The 19,942-nt window shown below is 43.9% G+C and overlaps 1 protein-coding gene across 1 annotated transcript in view; it reads right to left on the bottom strand.

The window, feature by feature from the left end:
• LOC125449620 (E3 ubiquitin-protein ligase ZFP91-like) overlaps positions 1-19,497 on the bottom strand; it is a 114,270-nt gene extending 94,773 nt beyond the window's left edge. Inside the window, 1 exon segment of the mRNA XM_059642743.1 lies at positions 19,098-19,497. Coding sequence (XP_059498726.1) covers positions 19,098-19,387 — 290 coding nt within the window. The 5' untranslated portion in view covers positions 19,388-19,497.
• Positions 19,498-19,942: the final 445 nt, after the last annotated feature.

Below are 19,942 nucleotides of genomic sequence, written 5' to 3'. Positions count from 1 at the left end.
CTCTCTGACCCCGGTGTGTATATACAGCACTCTGTATGATATAGATCACTATCTCTCTCTCTCTGACCCTGGTGTGTATATACAGTACTCTGTATGATTTAGATCACTATCTCTCTCTCTCTCTCTGACCCCGGTGTGTATATACAGTACTCTGTATGATATAGATCATTATCTCTCTCTCCCTCTGACCCCGGTGTGTATATACAGTACTCTGTATGACATAGATCACAATCTCTCTCTCTCTCTCTGACCCCGGTGTGTAAATACAGGACTCTGTATGACTTAGATCACTATCTCTCTCTCTCTCTGACCCCGGCGTGTATATACAGGACTCTGTATGATATAGATCACTATCTCTCTCTCTCTCTGACCCCGGTGTGTATATACAGTACTCTGTATGATTTAGATCACTATCTTTCTCTCTCTCTGACCTCGGTGTGTATATACAGTACTCTGTATGATTTAGATCACTATCTCACTCTCTCTCTCTGACCCCGGTGTGTATATACAGGACTCTGTATGATTTAGATCACTATCTCTCTCTCTCTCTCTGACCCCGGTGTGTATATACAGTACTCTGTATGATATAGATCACGATCTCTCTCTCTCTCTGACCCCGGTGTGTATATACAGTACTCTGTATGATTTAGATCACTATCTCTCTCTCTCTCTGACCCCAGTGTGCATATACAGTACTCTGTATGATATAGATCACTATCTCTCTCTCTCTCTCTGACCCCGGTGTGTATATACAGTACTCTGTATGATTTAGATCACTATCCCTCTCTCTCTCTGACCCCGGTGTGTATATACAGTACTCTGTGTGATTTAGATCACTATCTCTCTCTCTCTCTCTGACCCCGGTGTGTATACACAGTACTCTGTATGATTTAGATCACTATCTCACTCTCTCTCTGACCCCGATGTGTATATACAGTACTCTGTACGATATAGATCACTATGTCTCTCTCTCTCTCTGACCCCGGTGTGTATATACAGTACTCTGTATGATTTAGATCACTATCTCTCTCGCTCTCTCTGACCCCGGTGTGTACATACAGTACTCTGTACGATTTAGATCACTATCTCTCTCTCTCTCTCTCTGACCCCGGTGTGTATATACAGTACTCTGTACGATATAGATCACTATGTCTCTCTCTCCCTGACCCCGGTGTGTATATACAAGACTCTGTACGATTTAGATCACTATCTCTCTCTCTGACCCCGGTGTGTATATACAGTACTCTGTGTGATTTAGATCACTATCTCTCTCTCTCTCTCTGACCCCGGTGTGTATGTACAGAACTCTGTATGATATACATCAGTATCTCTCTCTCTCTCTCTCTCTGACCCCGGTGTGTATATACAGTACACCGTACGATTTAGATCACTATCTCCCTCTCTCTCTGACCCCGGTGTGTATATACAGTACTCTGTATGATTTAGATCACTATCTCCCTCTCTCTCTGACCCCGGTGTGTATACACAGGACTCTGTATGATATAGATCACTATCTCTCTCTCTCTCTCTGAACCCGCTGTGTATATACAGTACACCGTACGATTTAGATCACTATCTCCCTCTCTCTCTGACCCCGGTGTGTATATACAGGACTCTGTAAGATATAGATCACTATCTCTCTCTCTCTCTGACCCCGGTGTGTATATACAGTACTCTGTATGATTTAGATCACTATCTCTCTCTCTCTCTCTGACCCCGGTGTGTATATACAGTACTCTGTATGATATAGATCACTATCTCTCTCTCTCTCTCTCTCTCTGACCCTGGTGTGTATATACAGTACTCTGTATGATTTAGTTCACTATCTCTCTCTCTCTCTCTCTCTCTGACCCCGGTGTGTATATACAGTACTCTGTATGATATAGATCATTATCTCTCTCTCTCTCTGACCCCGGTGTGTATATACAGTACACCGTACGATTTAGATCACTATCTCTCTCTGACCCCGGTGTATATACAGTACTCTGTATGATTTAGATCACTATCTTTCTCTGTCTCTGACCCCGGTGTGTATATACAGTACTCTGTATGATTTAGATCACTATCTCACTCTCTCTCTCTGACCCCGGTGTGTATATACAGTACTCTGTATGATTTAGATCACTATCTCTCTCTCTCTCTCTCTGACCCCGGTGTGTATATACAGTACTCTGTATGATATAGATCACGATCTCTCTCTCTCTCTGACTCCGGTGTGTATATACAGTACTCTGTACGATATAGATCACTATGTCTCTCTCTCTCTGACCCCGGTGTGTATATACAGTACTCTGTATGATTTAGATCACTATCTCTCTCTCTCTCTGACCCCGGTGTGTATATACAGGACTCTGTATGATTTAGATCACTATGTCTCTCTCTGACCCCGGTGTGTATATACAGTACTCTGTATGATATAGATCACTATCTCTCTCTCTCTCTGACCCCGGTATGTATATACTGTACTCTGTATGATTTAGATCACTATCTCTCTCTCTCTCTCTGACCCCGGTGTGTATATACAGTACTCTGTATGATATAGATCACTATCTCTCTCTCTCTCTGACCCCGGTGTGTATATACAGTACTCTGTATGATATAGATCACTATCTCTCTCTCTCTCTGACCCCGGTGTGTATATACAGTACTCTGTATCATTTAGATCACTATCTCTCTCTCTCTCTGACCCCGGTGTGTATATACAGTACTCTGTATGATTTAGATCACTATGTCTCTCTCTCTCTGACCCCGGTGTGTATATACAGGACTCTGTATGATTTAGATCACTATCTCTCTCTCTCTCTCTGACCCCGGTGTGCATATACAGGACTCTGTATGATATAGATCATTATCTCTCTCTCCCTCAAACCCCGGTGTGTGTATACAGTACTCTGTAAGATTTAGATCACTATCTCTCTCTCTCTCTGACCCCGGTGTGTATATACAAGACTCTGTATGATTTAGATCACTATCTCTCTCTCTCTCTGACCCCGGTGTGTATATACAGGACTCTGTATGATTTAGATCACTGTCTCTCTCTCTCTCTGACCCCGGTGTGTATATACAGTACTCTGTATGATTTAGATCACTATCTCTCTCTCTCTCTGACCCCGGTGTGTATATACAGGACTCTGTATGATTTAGATCATTATCTCTCTCTCTCTGTGACCCCGGTGTGTATATACAGTACTCTGTATGATATAGATCACGATCTCTCTCTCTCTCTGACCCCGGTGTGTATATACAGTACTCTGTATGATTTAGATCACTGTCTCTCTCTCTCTCTGACCCCGGTGTGTATATACAGTACTCTGTGTGATTTAGATCACTATCTCTCTCTCTCTCTCTGACCCCGGTGTGTATATACAGTACTCTGTATGATTTAGATCACTATCTCACTCTCTCTCTGACCCCGGTGTGTATATTCAGCACTCTGTGTGATTTAGATCACTATCTCTCTCTCTCTCTGACCCCGGTGTGTATATACAGTACTCTGTGTGATTTAGATCACTATCTCTCTCTCTCTCTCTGACCCCGGAGTGTATATACAAGACTCTGTATGATTTAGATCACTATCTCACTCTCTCTCTGACCCCGGTGTGTATATACAGTACTCTGTACGATATAGATCACTATGTCTCTCTCTCTCTGACCCCGGTGTGTATATACAAGACTCTGTACGATTTAGATCACTATCTCTCTCTCTGACCCCGGTGTGTATATACAGTACTCTGTGTGATTTAGATCACTATCTCTCTCTCTCTCTCTGACCCCGGTGTGTATGCACAGTACTCTGTGTGATTTAGATCACTATCTCTCTCTCTCTCTCTGACCCCGGTGTGTATGTACAGAACTCTGGATGATATACATCAGTATCTCTCTCTCTCTCTCTCTCTCTCTGACCCCGGTGTGTATATACAGTACACCGTACGATTTAGAACACTATCTCCCTCTCTCTCTGACCCCGGTGTGTATATACAGTACTCTGTATGATTTAGATCACTATCTCCCTCTCTCTCTGACCCCGGTGTGTATACACAGGACTCTGTATGATATAGATCACTATCTCTCTCTCTCTCTCTGAACCCGCTGTGTATATACAGTACACCGTACGATTTAGATCACTATCTCCCTCTCTCTCTGACCCCGGTGTGTATATACAGGACTCTGTAAGATATAGATCACTATCTCTCTCTCTCTCTGACCCCGGTGTGTATATACAGTACTCTGTATGATTTAGATCACTATCTCTCTCTCTCTCTCTGACCCCGGTGTGTATATACAGTACTCTGTATGATATAGATCACTATCTCTCTCTCTCTCTCTCTCTGACCCTGGTGTGTATATACAGTACTCTGTATGATTTAGTTCACTATCTCTCTCTCTCTCTCTCTGACCCCGGTGTGTATATACAGTACTCTGTATGATATAGATCACTATCTCTCTCTGACCCCGGTGTATATACAGTACTCTGTATGATTTAGATCACTATCTTTCTCTGTCTCTGACCCCGGTGTGTATATACAGTACTCTGTATGATTTAGATCACTATCTCACTCTCTCTCTCTGACCCCGGTGTGTATATACAGTACTCTGTATGATTTAGATCACTATCTCTCTCTCTCTCTCTCTGACCCCGGTGTGTATATACAGTACTCTGTATGATATAGATCACGATCTCTCTCTCTCTCTGACTCCGGTGTGTATATACAGTACTCTGTACGATATAGATCACTATGTCTCTCTCTCTCTGACCCCGGTGTGTATATACAGTACTCTGTAGGATATAGTTCACTATCTCTCTCTCTCCCTCTGACCCCGGTGTGTATATACAGGACTCTGTCTGATATAAATCACTATCTCTCTCTCTCTCTGACCCCGGTGTGTATATACAGGACTCTGTATGATTTAGATCACTATCTCTCTCTCTCTCTGACCCCGGTGTGTATATACAGTACTCTGTATGATTTCGATCACTATCTCTCTCTCTCTCTCTGACCCCGGTGTGTATATACAGTACTCTGTATGATTTAGATCACTATCTCTCTCTCTCTCTGACCCCGGTGTGTATATACAGTACTCTGTATGATATAGATCACTATCTCTCTCTCTCTCTGACCCCGGTGTGTATATACAGTACTCTGTATCATTTAGATCACTATCTCTCTCTCTCTCTCTCTGACCCCGGTGTGTATATACAGTACTCTGTATGATATCGATCACTGTCTCTCTCTCTCTCTGACCCCGGTGTGTATATACAGTACTCTGTATGATTTAGATCACTATCTCTCTCTCTCTCTGACCCCGGTGTGTATATACAGGACTCTGTATGATTTAGATCATTATCTCTCTCTCTCTGTGACCCCGGTGTGTATATACAGTACTCTGTATGATATAGATCACTATCTCTCTCTCTCTCTGACCCCCGTGTGTATATACAGTACTCTGTATGATTTAGATCACTATCTCTCTCTCTCTCTGACCCCGGTGTGTATATACAGGACTCTGTATGATTTAGATCACTATCTCTCTCGCTCTCTCTGACCCCGGTGTGTACATACAGTACTCTGTACGATTTAGATCACGATCTCTCTCTCTCTCTCTCTCTGACCCCGGTGTGTATATACAGTACTCTGTGTGATTTAGATCACTATCTCTCTCTCTCTCTCTGACCCCGGTGTGTATGTTCAGTACTCTGTATGATATACATCAGTATCTCTCTCTCTCTCTCTCTCTGACCCCGGTGTGTATATACAGTACACCGTACGATTTAGATCACTATCTCCCTCTCTCTCTGACCCCGGTGTGTATACACAGGACTCTGTATGATATTGATCACTATCTCTCTCTCTCTCTCTGAACCCGGTGTGTATATACAGTACACCGTACGATTTAGATCACTATCTCCCTCTCTCTCTGACCCCGGTGTGTATATACAGGACTCTGTAAGATATAGATCACTATCTCTCTCTCTCTCTGACCCCGGTGTGTATATACAGTGCTCTGTATGATTTACATCACTATCTCTCTCTCTCTCTGACCCCGGTGTGTATATACAGTACTCTGAATGATATAGATCACTATCTCTCTCTCTCTCTCTCTCTCTGACCCTGGTGTGTATATACAGTACTCTGTATGATTTAGTTCACTATCTCTCTCTCTCTCTCTCTGACCCCGGTGTATATACAGTACTCTGTATGATATAGATCACTATCTCTCTCTCTCTCTCTGACCCCGGTGTGTATATACAGGACTCTGTATGATTTAGATCACGATGTCTCTCTCTCTCTCTCTGACCCCGGTGTGTATATACAGTACTCTGTATGATATAGATCACTATCTCTCTCTGACCCCGGTGTATATACAGTACTCTGTATGATTTAGATCACTATCTCACTCTCTCTCTCTGACCCCGGTGTGTATATACAGTACTCTGTATGATTTAGATCACTATCTCTCTCTCTCTCTCTGACCCCGGTGTGTACATACAGTACTCTGTATGATATAGATCACGATCTCTCTCTCTCTCTGACCCCGGTGTGTATATACAGTACTCTGTATGATATAGATCACTATGTCTCTCTCTCTCTGACCCCGGTGTGTATATACAGTACTCTGTATGATATAGATCACTATCTCTCTCTCTCTCTGACCCCGGTGTGTATATACAGTACTCTGTATCATTTAGATCACTATCTCTCTCTCTCTCTGACCCCGGTGTGTATATACAGTACTCTGTATGATTTAGATCACTATGTCTCTCTCTCTCTGACCCCGGTGTGTATATACAGGACTCTGTATGATTTAGATCACTATCTCTCTCTCTCTCTCTGACCCCGGTGTGCATATACAGGACTCTGTATGATATAGATCATTATCTCTCTCTCCCTCAGACCCCGGTGTGTGTATACAGTACTCTGTAAGATTTAGATCACTATCTCTCTCTCTCTCTGACCCCGGTGTGTATATACAAGACTCTGTATGATTTAGATCACTATCTCTCTCTCTCTCTGACCCCGGTGTGTATATACAGGACTCTGTATGATTTAGATCACTGTCTCTCTCTCTCTCTGACCCCGGTGTGTATATACAGTACTCTGTATGATTTAGATCACTATCTCTCTCTCTCTCTGACCCCGGTGTGTATATACAGGACTCTGTATGATTTAGATCATTATCTCTCTCTCTCTGTGACCCCGGTGTGTATATACAGTACTCTGTATGATATAGATCACTATCTCTCTCTCTCTCTGACCCCCGTGTGTATATACAGTACTCTGTATGATTTAGATCACTATCTCTCTCTCTCTCTGACCCCGGTGTGTATATACAGGACTCTGTATGATTTAGATCACTATCTCTCTCGCTCTCTCTGACCCCGGTGTGTACATACAGTACTCTGTACGATTTAGATCACGATCTCTCTCTCTCTCTCTCTCTGACCCCGGTGTGTATATACAGTACTCTGTGTGATTTAGATCACTATCTCTCTCTCTCTCTCTGACCCCGGTGTGTATGTTCAGTACTCTGTATGATATACATCAGTATCTCTCTCTCTCTCTCTCTCTGACCCCGGTGTGTATATACAGTACACCGTACGATTTAGATCACTATCTCCCTCTCTCTCTGACCCCGGTGTGTATACACAGGACTCTGTATGATATTGATCACTATCTCTCTCTCACTCTCTGAACCCGGTGTGTATATACAGTACACCGTACGATTTAGATCACTATCTCCCTCTCTCTCTGACCCCGGTGTGTATATACAGGACTCTGTAAGATATAGATCACTATCTCTCTCTCTCTCTGACCCCGGTGTGTAGAAACAGTACTCTGTGTGATTTAGATAACTATCTCTCTCTCTCTCTGACCCCGGTGTGTATGTACAGTACTCTGTATGATATACATCAGTATCTCTCTCTCTCTCTCTGACCCCGGTGTGTATATACAGTACTCTGTATGATATAGATCACTATCTCTCTCTCTCTCTGACCCAGATGTGTATATACAGAATTCTGTATGATTTAGATCACTATCTCCCTCTCTCTCTTTGACCCCGGTGTGTATATACAGGGCTCTGTATGATTTAGATCACTATCTCTCTCTCTCTCTCTCTCTCTGACCCCGGTGTGTATATACAAGACTCTGTATGATTTAGATCACTGTCTGTCTCTCTCTCTCTGACCCCGGTGTGTATATACAGTACTCTGTATGATATAGATCACTGTCTCTCTCTCTCTCTCTGACCCCGGTGTGTATATACAGTACTCTGTATAATTTAGATCACTATCTCTCTCTCTCTCTCTGACCTCGGTGTGTATATACAGTACTCTGTATGTTACAGATCACTATCTCTCTCTCTCTCTGACCCCGGTGTGTATATACAGTACTCTGTATGATATAGATCACTATCTCTCTCTCTCTCTGACCCCGGTGTGTATATACAGTACTCTGTATGATACAGATCACTATCTCTCTCTCTCTCTGACCCCGGTGTGTATTTTCAGTACTCTGTATGATTTAGATCACTATCTCTCTCTCTCTCTCTGACCCCGGTGTGTATATACAGTACTCTGTATGATTTAGATCACTATCTCTCTCTCTCTCTGACCCCGGTGTGTATATACAGTACTCTGTATGTTATAGATCACTAGCTCTCTCTCTCTCTGACCCCGGTGTGTATATACAGTGCTCTGTATCATTTAGATCACTATCTCTCTCTCTCTCTCTCTGACCCCGGTGTGTATATACAGTACTCTGTATGATATAGATCACTATCTCTCTCTCTCTGACCCTGGTGTGTATATACAGTACTCTGTATGATTTAGATCACTATCTCTCTCTCTCTCTCTGACCCCGGTGTGTATATACAGTACTCTGTATGATATAGATCATTATCTGTCTCTCCCTCTGACCCCGGTGTGTATATACAGTACTCTGTATGATATAGATCACAATCTCTCTCTCTCTCTCTGACCCCGGTGTGTATATACAGGACTCTGTATGATTTAGATCACTATCTCTCTCTCTCTCTCTGACCCCGGTGTGTATGTACAGGACTCTGTACGATTTAGATCACTATCTTTCTCTCTCTCTGACCCCGGTGTGTATATACAGTACTCTGTATGATTTAGATCACTATCTCTCTCTCTCTCTCTGACCCCGGTGTGTATATACAGTACTCTGTATGATATAGATAACTATCTCTCTCTGACCCCGGTGTATATACAGTACTCTGTATGATTTAGATCACTATCTTTCTCTCTCTCTGACCCCGGTGTGTATATACAGTACTCTGTATAATTTAGATTACTATCTCACTCTCTCTCTCTGACCCCGGTGTGTATATACAGCACTCTGTATGATTTAGATCACTATCTCTCTCTCTCTCTCTGACCCCGGTGTGTATATACAGTACTCTGTATGATATAGATCACGATCTCTCTCTCTAACTGACCCCGGTGTGTATATACAGTACTCTGTATGATATAGATCACTATCTCTCTCTCTCTCTCTGACCCCGGTGTGTACATGCAGTACTCTGTATGATTTAGATCACTATCTCTCTCTCTCTCTGACCTCAGTGTGCATATACAGTACTCTGTATGATTTAGATCACTATCTCTCTCTCTCTCTGACCCCAGTGTGCATATACAGTACTCTGTATGATTTAGATCACTATCTCTCTCTCTGTCTCTGACCCCGGTGTGTATATACAGTACTCTGTATGATATAGATCACTATCTCTCTCTCTCTCTCTGACCCCGGTGTGTATATACAGTACTCTGTATGATTTAGATCACTATCTCTCTCTCTCTCTGACCCCGGAGTGTATATACAGTACTCTGTATGATTTAGATCACTATCTCTCTCTCTCTCTCTGTCCCCGGTGTGTATATACAGTACTATGTATGATATAGATCACTATCTCTCTCTCTCTCTGACCCTGGTGTGTATATACAGTACTCTGTATGATTTAGTTCACTATCTCTCTCTCTCTCTCTCTCTGACCCCGGTGTGTATATACAGTACTCTGTATGATATAGATCACAATCTCTCTCTCTCTCTCTGACCCCGGTGTGTATATACAGGACTCTGTATGATTTAGATCACAATCTCTCTCTCTCTCTCTGACCCCAGTGTGTATATACAGGACTCTGTATGATTTAGATCACTATCTCTCTCTCTCTCTCTGACCCCGGTGTGCATATACAGTACTCTGTATGATATAGATCACTATCTGTCTCTGACCCCGGTGTATATACAGTACTCTGTATGATTTAGATCACTATCTCACTCTCTCTCTCTGACCCCGGTGTGTATATACAGTACTCTGTATGATTTAGATCACTATCTCTCTCTCTCTCTCTGACCCCGGTGTGTATATACAGTACTCTGTATGATATAGATCACGATCTCTCTCTCTCTCTGACCCCGGTGTGTATATACAGTACTCTGTACGATATAGATCACTATGTCTCTCTCTCTCTGACCCCGGTGTGTATATACAGTACTCTGTACGATTTAGATCACTATCTCTCTCTCTCTCTCTCTGACCCCGGTGTGTAGAAACAGTACTCTGTGTGATTTAGATAACTATCTCTCTCTCTCTCTGACCCCGGTGTGTATGTACAGTACTCTGTATGATATACATCAGTATCTCTCTCTCTCTCTCTGACCCCGGTGTGTATATACAGTACTCTGTATGATATAGATCACTATCTCTCTCTCTCTCTGACCCAGATGTGTATATACAGTACTCTGTATGATTTAGATCACTATCTCTCTCTCTCTCTTTGACCCCGGTGTGTATATACAGGACTCTGTATGATTTAGATCACTATCTCTCTCTCTCTCTCTGCCCCTGGTGTGTATACACAGTACTCTGTATGATTTAGATCACTATCTCACTCTCTCTCTGACCCCGGTGTGTACATACAGTACTCTGTACGATATAGATCACTATGTCTCTCTCTCTCTGACCCCCGTGTGTGTATACAAGACTCTGTATGATTTAGATCACTATCTCTCTCTCTCTCTGACCCCGGTGTGTATATACAGTACTCTGTATGATTTAGATCACTATCTCTCTCGCTTCCTCTGACCCCGGTGTGTACATACAGTACTCTGTACGATTTAGATCACTATCTCTCCCTCTCTCTGACCCCGGTGTGGATACACAGTACTCTGTATGATTTAGATCACTATCTCTCTCTCTCTCTCTGACCCCGGTGTGTATATTCAGCACTCTGTGTGATTTAGATCACTATCTCTCTCTCTCTCTGACCCCGGTGTGTATATACAGTACTCTGTGTGATTTAGATCACTATCTCTCTCTCTCTCTCTGACCCCGGTGTGTATATACAGTACTCTGTATGATTTAGATCACTATCTCACTCTCTCTCTGACCCCGGTGTGTATATTCAGCACTCTGTGTGATTTAGATCACTATCTCTCTCTCTCTCTGACCCCGGTGTGTATATACAGTACTCTGTGTGATTTAGATCACTATCTCTCTCTCTCTCTCTGACCCCGGAGTGTATATACAAGACTCTGTATGATTTAGATCACTATCTCACTCTCTCTCTGACCCCGGTGTGTATATACAGTACTCTGTACGATATAGATCACTATGTCTCTCTCTCCCTGACCCCGGTGTGTATATACAAGACTCTGTACGATTTAGATCACTATCTCTCTCTCTGACCCCGGTGTGTATATACAGTACTCTGTATGATTTAGATCACTATCTCCCTCTCTCTCTGACCCCGGTGTGTATATACAGGACTCTGAATGATATAGATCACTATCTCTCTCTGTCTCTGACCCCGGTGTGTATACACAGGACTCTGTATGATATAGATCACTATCTCTCTCTCTCTCTCTCTCTGAACCCGGTGTGTATATACAGTACACCGTACGATTTAGATCACTATCTCCCTCTCTCTCTGACCCCGGTGTGTATATACAGGACTCTGTAAGATATAGATCACTATCTCTCTCTCTCTCTGACCCCGGTGTGTATATACAGTACTCTGTATCAGTTAGATCACTATCTCTCTCTCTCTGACCCCGGTGTGTATATACAGTACTCTGTATGATATAGATCACTGTCTCTCTCTCTCTCTGTCCCCGGTGTGTATATACAGTACTCTGTATGATTTAGATCACTATCTCTCTCTCTCGCTCTGACCCCGGTGTGTATATACAGTACTCTGTATGATATAGATCACTATCTCTCTCTCTCTCTGATCCCGGTGTGTATATACAGTACTCTGTATGATATAGATCACTATCTCTCTCTCTCTCTGACCCCGGTGTGTATATACAGTACTCTGTATCATTTAGATCACTATCTCTCTCTCTCTGACCCCGGTGTGTATATACAGTACTCTGTATGATTTAGATCACTATCTCTCTCTCTCTCTGACCCCGGTGTGTATATACAGTACTCTGTATGTTATAGATCACTTTCTCTCTCTCTCTCTGACCCCGGTGTGTATATACAGTACTCTGTATCATTTAGATCACTATCTCTCTCTCTCTCTCCCTGACCCCGGTGTGTATATACAGTACTCTGTATGATATAGATCACTATCTCTCTCTCTCTCTCTCTGACCCCGGTGTGTATATACAGCACTCTGTATGATATAGATCACTATCTCTCTCTCTCTGACCCTGGTGTGTATATACAGTACTCTGTATGATTTAGATCACTATCTCTCTCTCTCTCTCTGACCCCGGTGTGTATATACAGTACTCTGTATGATATAGATCATTATCTCTCTCTCCCTCTGACCCCGGTGTGTATATACAGTACTCTGTATGACATAGATCACAATCTCTCTCTCTCTCTCTGACCCCGGTGTGTAAATACAGGACTCTGTATGATTTAGATCACTATCTCTCTCTCTCTCTGACCCCGGCGTGTATATACAGGACTCTGTATGATATAGATCACTATCTCTCTCTCTCTCTGACCCCGGTGTGTATATACAGTACTCTGTATGATTTAGATCACTATCTTTCTCACTCTCTGACCCCGGTGTGTATATACAGTACTCTGTATGATTTAGATCACTATCTCACTCTCTCTCTCTGACCCCGGTGTGTATATACAGGACTCTGTATGATTTAGATCACTATCTCTCTCTCTCTCTCCAACCCCGGTGTGTATATACAGTACTCTGTATGATATAGATCACGATCTCTCTCTCTCTCTGACCGCGGTGTGTATATACAGTACTCTGTATGATTTAGATCACTATCTCTCTCTCTCTCTCTGACCCCGGTGTGTATATACAGTACTCTGTATGATTTAGATCACTATCTCTCTCTCTCTCTGACCCCAGTGTGCATATACAGTACTCTGTATGATATAGATCACTATCTCTCTCTCTCTCTCTGACCCCGGTGTGTATATACAGTACTCTGTATGATTTAGATCACTATCCCTCTCTCTCTCTGACCCCGGTGTGTATATACAGTACTCTGTCTGATTTAGATCACTATCTCTCTCTCTCTCTCTGACCCCGGTGTGTATACACAGTACTCTGTACGATATAGATCACTATGTCTCTCTCTCTCTCTGACCCCGGTGTGTATATACAGTACTCTGTATGATTTAGATCACTATCTCTCTCGCTCTCTCTGACCCCGGTGTGTACATACAGTACTCTGTACGATTTAGATCACTATCTCTCTCTCTCTCTCTCTGACCCCGGTGTGTATATACAGTACTCTGTATGATATACATCAGTATCTCTCTCTCTCTCTCTCTGACCCCGGTGTGTATATACAGTACACCGTACGATTTAGATCTCTCTCTCTCTCTCTCTCTCTCTCTGACCCCGGTGTGTATATACAATACTCTGTGTGATTTAGATCACTATCTCTCTCTCTCTCTCTGACCCCGGTGTGTATGTACAGAACTCTGTATGATATACATCAGTATCTCTCTCTCTCTCTCTCTCTGACTCCGGTGTGTATATACAGTACACCGTACGATTTAGATCACTATCTCCCTCTCTCTCTGACCCCGGTGTGTATATACAGTACTCTGTATGATTTAGATCACTATCTCCCTCTCTCTCTGACCCCGGTGTGTATATACAGGACTCTGTATGATATAGGTCACTATCTCTCTCTCTCTCTGACCCCGGTGTGTATACACAGGACTCTGTATGATATAGATCACTATCTCTCTCTCTCTCTCTGAACCCGCTGTGTATATACAGTACACCGTACGATTTAGATCACTATCTCCCTCTCTCTCTGACCCCGGTGTGTATATACAGGACTCTGTAAGATATAGATCACTATCTCTCTCTCTCTCTGACCCCGGTGTGTATATACAGTACTCTGTATGATTTAGATCACTATCTCTCTCTCTCTCTCTCTGACCCCGGTGTGTATATACAGTACTCTGTATGATATAGATCACTATCTCTCTCTCTCTGACCCTGGTGTGTATATACAGTACTCTGTATGATTTAGTTCACTATCTCTCTCTCTCTCTCTCTGACCCCGGTGTGTATATACAGTACTCTGTATGATATAGATCATTATCTCTCTCTCTCTCTGACCCCGGTGTGTATATACAGTACTCTGTATGATATAGATCACTATCTCTCTCTGACCCCGGTGTATATACAGTACTCTGTATGATTTAGATCACTATCTTTCTCTGTCTCTGACCCCGGTGTGTATATACAGTACTCTGTATGATTTAGATCACTATCTCACTCTCTCTCTCTGACCCCGGTGTGTATATACAGTACTCTGTATGATTTAGATCACTATCTCTCTCTCTCTCTGACCCCGGTGTGTATATACAGTACTCTGTATGATATAGATCACGATCTCTCTCTCTCTCTGACCCCGGTGTGTATATACAGTACTCTGTACGATATAGATCACTATGTCTCTCTCTCTCTGACCCCGGTGTGTATATACAGTACTCTGTAGGATATAGTTCACTATCTCTCTCTCTCCCTCTGACCCCGGTGTGTATATACAGTACTCTGTATGATTTAGATCACTATCTCTCTCTCTCTCTGACCCCGGTGTGTATATATAGGACTCTGTATGATTTAGATCACTATGTCTCTCTCTGACCCCGGTGTGTATATACAGGACTCTGTCTGATATAAATCACTATCTCTCTCTCTCTCTGACCCCGGTGTGTATATACAGTACTCTGTATGATATAGATCACTATCTCTCTCTGACCCCGGTGTATATACAGTACTCTGTATGATTTAGATCACTATCTTTCTCTGTCTCTGACCCCGGTGTGTATATACAGTACTCTGTATGATTTAGATCACTATCTCACTCTCTCTCTCTGACCCCGGTGTGTATATACAGTACTCTGTATGATTTAGATCACTATCTCTCTCTCTCTCTGACCCCGGTGTGTATATACAGTACTCTGTATGATATAGATCACGATCTCTCTCTCTCTCTGACCCCGGTGTGTATATACAGTACTCTGTACGATATAGATCACTATGTCTCTCTCTCTCTGACCCCGGTGTGTATATACAGTACTCTGTAGGATATAGTTCACTATCTCTCTCTCTCCCTCTGACCCCGGTGTGTATATACAGTACTCTGTATGATTTAGATCACTATCTCTCTCTCTCTCTGACCCCGGTGTGTATATATAGGACTCTGTATGATTTAGATCACTATGTCTCTCTCTGACCCCGGTGTGTATATACAGGACTCTGTCTGATATAAATCACTATCTCTCTCTCTCTCTGACCCCGGTGTGTATATACAGGACTCTGTATGATTTAGATCACTATCTCTCTCTCTCTCTGACCCCGGTGTGTATATACAGTACTCTGTATGATTTCGATCACTATCTCTCTCTCTCTCTCTGACCCCGGTGTGTATATACAGTACTCTGTATGATTTAGATCACTATCTCTCTCTCTCTCTCTCTGACCCCAGTGTGTATATACAGTACTCTGTATGATATCGTTCACTCTCTCTCTCTCTCCCTCTGACCCCGGTGTGTATATACAGTACTCTGTATGATATAGATCAGTATCTCTCTCTCTCCCTCTGACCCCGGTGTGTATATACAGTGATCTATATCATACAGAGTACTATCTCTCTCTCTCTCTCTCTGACCCCAGTGTGTATATACAGTACTCTGTATGATATCGTTCACTATCTCTCTCTCTCTCTGACCCTGGTGTGTATATACAGTACTCTGTATGATATAGATCACTATGTCTCTCTCTCTCTCTGACCCCGGTGTGTATATACAGTACTCTGTATGATATAGATCACTATCTCTCTCTCTCTCTGACCCCGGTGTGTATATACAGTACTCTGTATGATATAGATCACTGTCTCTCTCTCTCTCTGACCCCGGTGTGTATATACAGTACTCTGTATGATATAGATCACTATCTCTCTCTCTGACCCTGGTGTGTATATACAAGACTCTGTATGATTTAGATCACTATCTCTCTCTCCCTCTGACCCCGGTGTGTATATACAGGACTCTGTATGATTTAGATCACGATCTCTCTCTCTCTCTGACCCCGGTGTGTATATACAGTACTCTGTATGATATAGATAACTATCTCTCTCTCTCTCTCTGACCCCGGTGTGTATATACAGGACTCTGTATGATTTAGATCACGATCTCTCTCTCCCTCTGACCCCGGTGTGTATATACAGTACTCTGTATGATATATATCACTGTCTCTCTCTCTCTCTGACCCCGGTGTGTATATACAGGACTCTGTATGATTTAGATCACTATCTCTCTCTCCCTCTGACCCCGGTGTGTATATACAGTACTCTGTATGATATAGATCACTATCTCTCTCTCTCTGACCCCGGTGTGTATTTTCAGGACTCTGTATGATTTAGATCACTATCTCACTCTCTCTCTCTGACCCCGGTGTGTATATACAGTACTCTGTATGATTTAGATCACTATCTCTCTCTCCCTCTGACCCCGGTGTGTATATACAGTACTCTGTATGATATAGATCACTCTCTCTCTCTCTCTGACCCCGGTGTGTATATACAGGACTCTGTATGATTTAGATCACTATCTCTCTCTCTCTCTGACCCCGGTGTGTATATACAGTACTCTGTATGATATAGATCACTCTCTCTCTCTCTCTGACCCCGGTGTGTATATACAGGACTCTGTATGATATAGATCACTATCTCTCTCTCTCTCTGACCCCGGTGTGTATATACAGTACTCTGTATGATATAGATCACTATCTCTCTCTCTCTCTGACCCCGGTGTGTATATACAGTACTCTGTATGATTTAGATCACTATCTCTCTCTCTCTGACCCCGGTGTGTATATACAGTACTCTGTATGATATAGATCACTATCTCTCTCTCTCTCTGACCCCGGTGTGTATATACAGTACTCTGTATGATATAGATCACTATCTCTCTCTCTCTCTGACCCCGGTGTGTATATACAGTACTCTGTATGATTTAGATCACTATCTCTCTCTCTCTCTCTGACCCCGGTGTGTATATACAGGACTCTGTATGATTTAGATCACTATCTCTCTCTCTCTCTGACCCCGGTGTGTATATACAGTACTCTGTATGATATACATCACTATCTCTCTCTCTCTCTGACCCCGGTGTGTATATACAGTACTCTGTATGATATAGATCACTATCTCTCTCTCTCTCTGACCCTGGTGTGTATATACAGTACTCTGTATGATATAGATCACTATCTCTCTCTCTCTCTGACCCCGGTGTGTATATACAGTACTCTGTATGATTTAGATCACTATCTCTCTCTCTCTCTCTCTCTGACCCCGGTGTGTATATACAGTACTCTGTATGATTTAGATCACTATCTCTCTCTCTCTCTGACCCCGGTGTGTATATACAGTACTCTGTATGATATAGATCACTATCTCTCTCTCTCTGACCCCGGTGTGTATATACAGTACTCTGTATGATTTAGATCACTATCTCTCTCTCTCTGACCCCGGTGTATATATACAGTACTCTGTATGATTTAGATCACTATCTCTCTCTCTCTCTGACCCCGGTGTATATATACAGTACTCTGTATGATATAGATCACTATCTCTCTCTCTCTGACCCCGGTGTGTATATACTGTACTCTGAATGATATAGATCACTATCTCTCTCTCTCTCTGACCCCGGTGTGTATATACAGTACTCTGTATGATATAGATCACAATCTCTCTCTCTCTCTGACCCCGGTGTGTATATACAGTACTCTGTATGATATAGATCACTATCTCTCTCTCTCTCTGACACCGGTGTGTATATACAGTACTCTGTATGATATAGATCACAATCTCTCTCTCTCTCTCTCTGACCCCGGTGTGTATATACAGTACTCTGTATCATTTAGATCACTATCTCTCTCTCTCTCTGACCCCGGTGTGTATATACAGTACTCTGTATGATATAGATCACTATCTCTCTCTCTCTCTCTGACCCCGGTGTGTATATACAGTACTCTGTATGATATAGATCACTATCTCTCTCTCTCTGACCCCGGTGTGTATATACAGTACTCTGTATGATTTAGATCACTATCTCTCTCTCTCTGACCCCGGTGTGTATATACAGTACTCTGTATGTTATAGATCACTATCTCTCTCTCTCTCTCTGACCCCGGTGTGTATATACAGTACTCTGTATGATTTAGATCACTATCTCTCTCTCTCTCTGACCCCGGTGTGTATATACAGTACACTGTATGATTTAGATCACTATCTCTCTCTCTCTCTCTGACCCCGGTGTGTATATACAGTACTCTGTATGATATAGATCACTATCTCTCTCTCTCTCTCTGACCCCGGTGTGTATATACAGTACTCTGTATGATATAGATCACTATCTCTCTCTCTCTCTCTGACCCCGGTGTGTATATACAGTACTCTGTATGATATAGATCACTATCTCTCTCTCTCTCTGACCCCGGTGTGTATATACAGTACTCTGTATGATATAGATCACTATCTCTCTCTCTCTCTGACCCCGGTGTGTATATACAGTACTCTGTATGATATAGATCACTATCTCTCTCTCTCTCTGACACTGACCAGTCCAGCAGGCTCTGGGCGGTTTGCTCGTCCTTGCTGTGGCCGAGTTGCTGGTGGACCCTCTTCCAGCGCTCGCACTGCTGGCCCAGGTAGACGCTGCACACATACCGCCGGCGGTACCAGGCCTTGCGGCGCTGCTCCAGCTCGAGCTCGGTGCGGATCCGGGGCCTCCCCCGGCGGCGCTTGCCGGGCTCCGCCCCGGGCCCGGGGCCTGGCGCCGGGTGCTGGCTCCGACTCGAGGCCCGGCGGCGCGGGGCCTGCCGTGGTCCCGGGCTCTGAGGCTGCGCCATCCCTCGTCCTGCGGGGGGTGGGGGGAAACCGAGCTCCCGGGCTGCCAGAGCGCGGCCCCGGCCTTGCGCGCGCGCACGCGCGGCGTCCCCGCGGCGGGGCGCGCACGTCCGTGGCAACCGGCGCTGGATGGCGTACAGTCCCTAGCACCCACACCGCCCCGCCCATTGCAGTGGCGTCACTCGCTCCTTCCCACCCTGACGCTCACCACCTGCTCCGCCCAGTGCAATGGCGTCACTGACTCCGCCCCTCACTGACGCTCCCCACCTCCTCCGCCCAGTGCAATGGCGTCACTCACTCCGCCCCTCCCTGACGCTCCCTACTTGCTCCGCCCAGTGCAATACGTCTGTCGCTCCGCCCCTCCCTGACGCTCTCCACCTGCTCCGCCCAGTGCCGCTCGCCGCCCTCCAGGTGTTTCCCTGGCTCCACCGCCGACCCGCGCCTTCACGTATATTCCGTCAACAGCCCACCCTGACGTGATGACGTCCGATCCCGTCCGTACACACACTGAACGCCCTTACGTCGTGCGTACAGGTGGCGCGATGACTCCTGCGTAT

Source organism: Stegostoma tigrinum, chromosome 46 (genome assembly GCF_030684315.1).
Source record: "Stegostoma tigrinum isolate sSteTig4 chromosome 46, sSteTig4.hap1, whole genome shotgun sequence".
Lineage (NCBI taxonomy): Eukaryota > Metazoa > Chordata > Chondrichthyes > Orectolobiformes > Stegostomatidae > Stegostoma > Stegostoma tigrinum.
The sequence above is the reverse complement of the archived record's forward strand: the minus strand, read 5'-3'. Positions and strand labels throughout refer to the sequence as shown.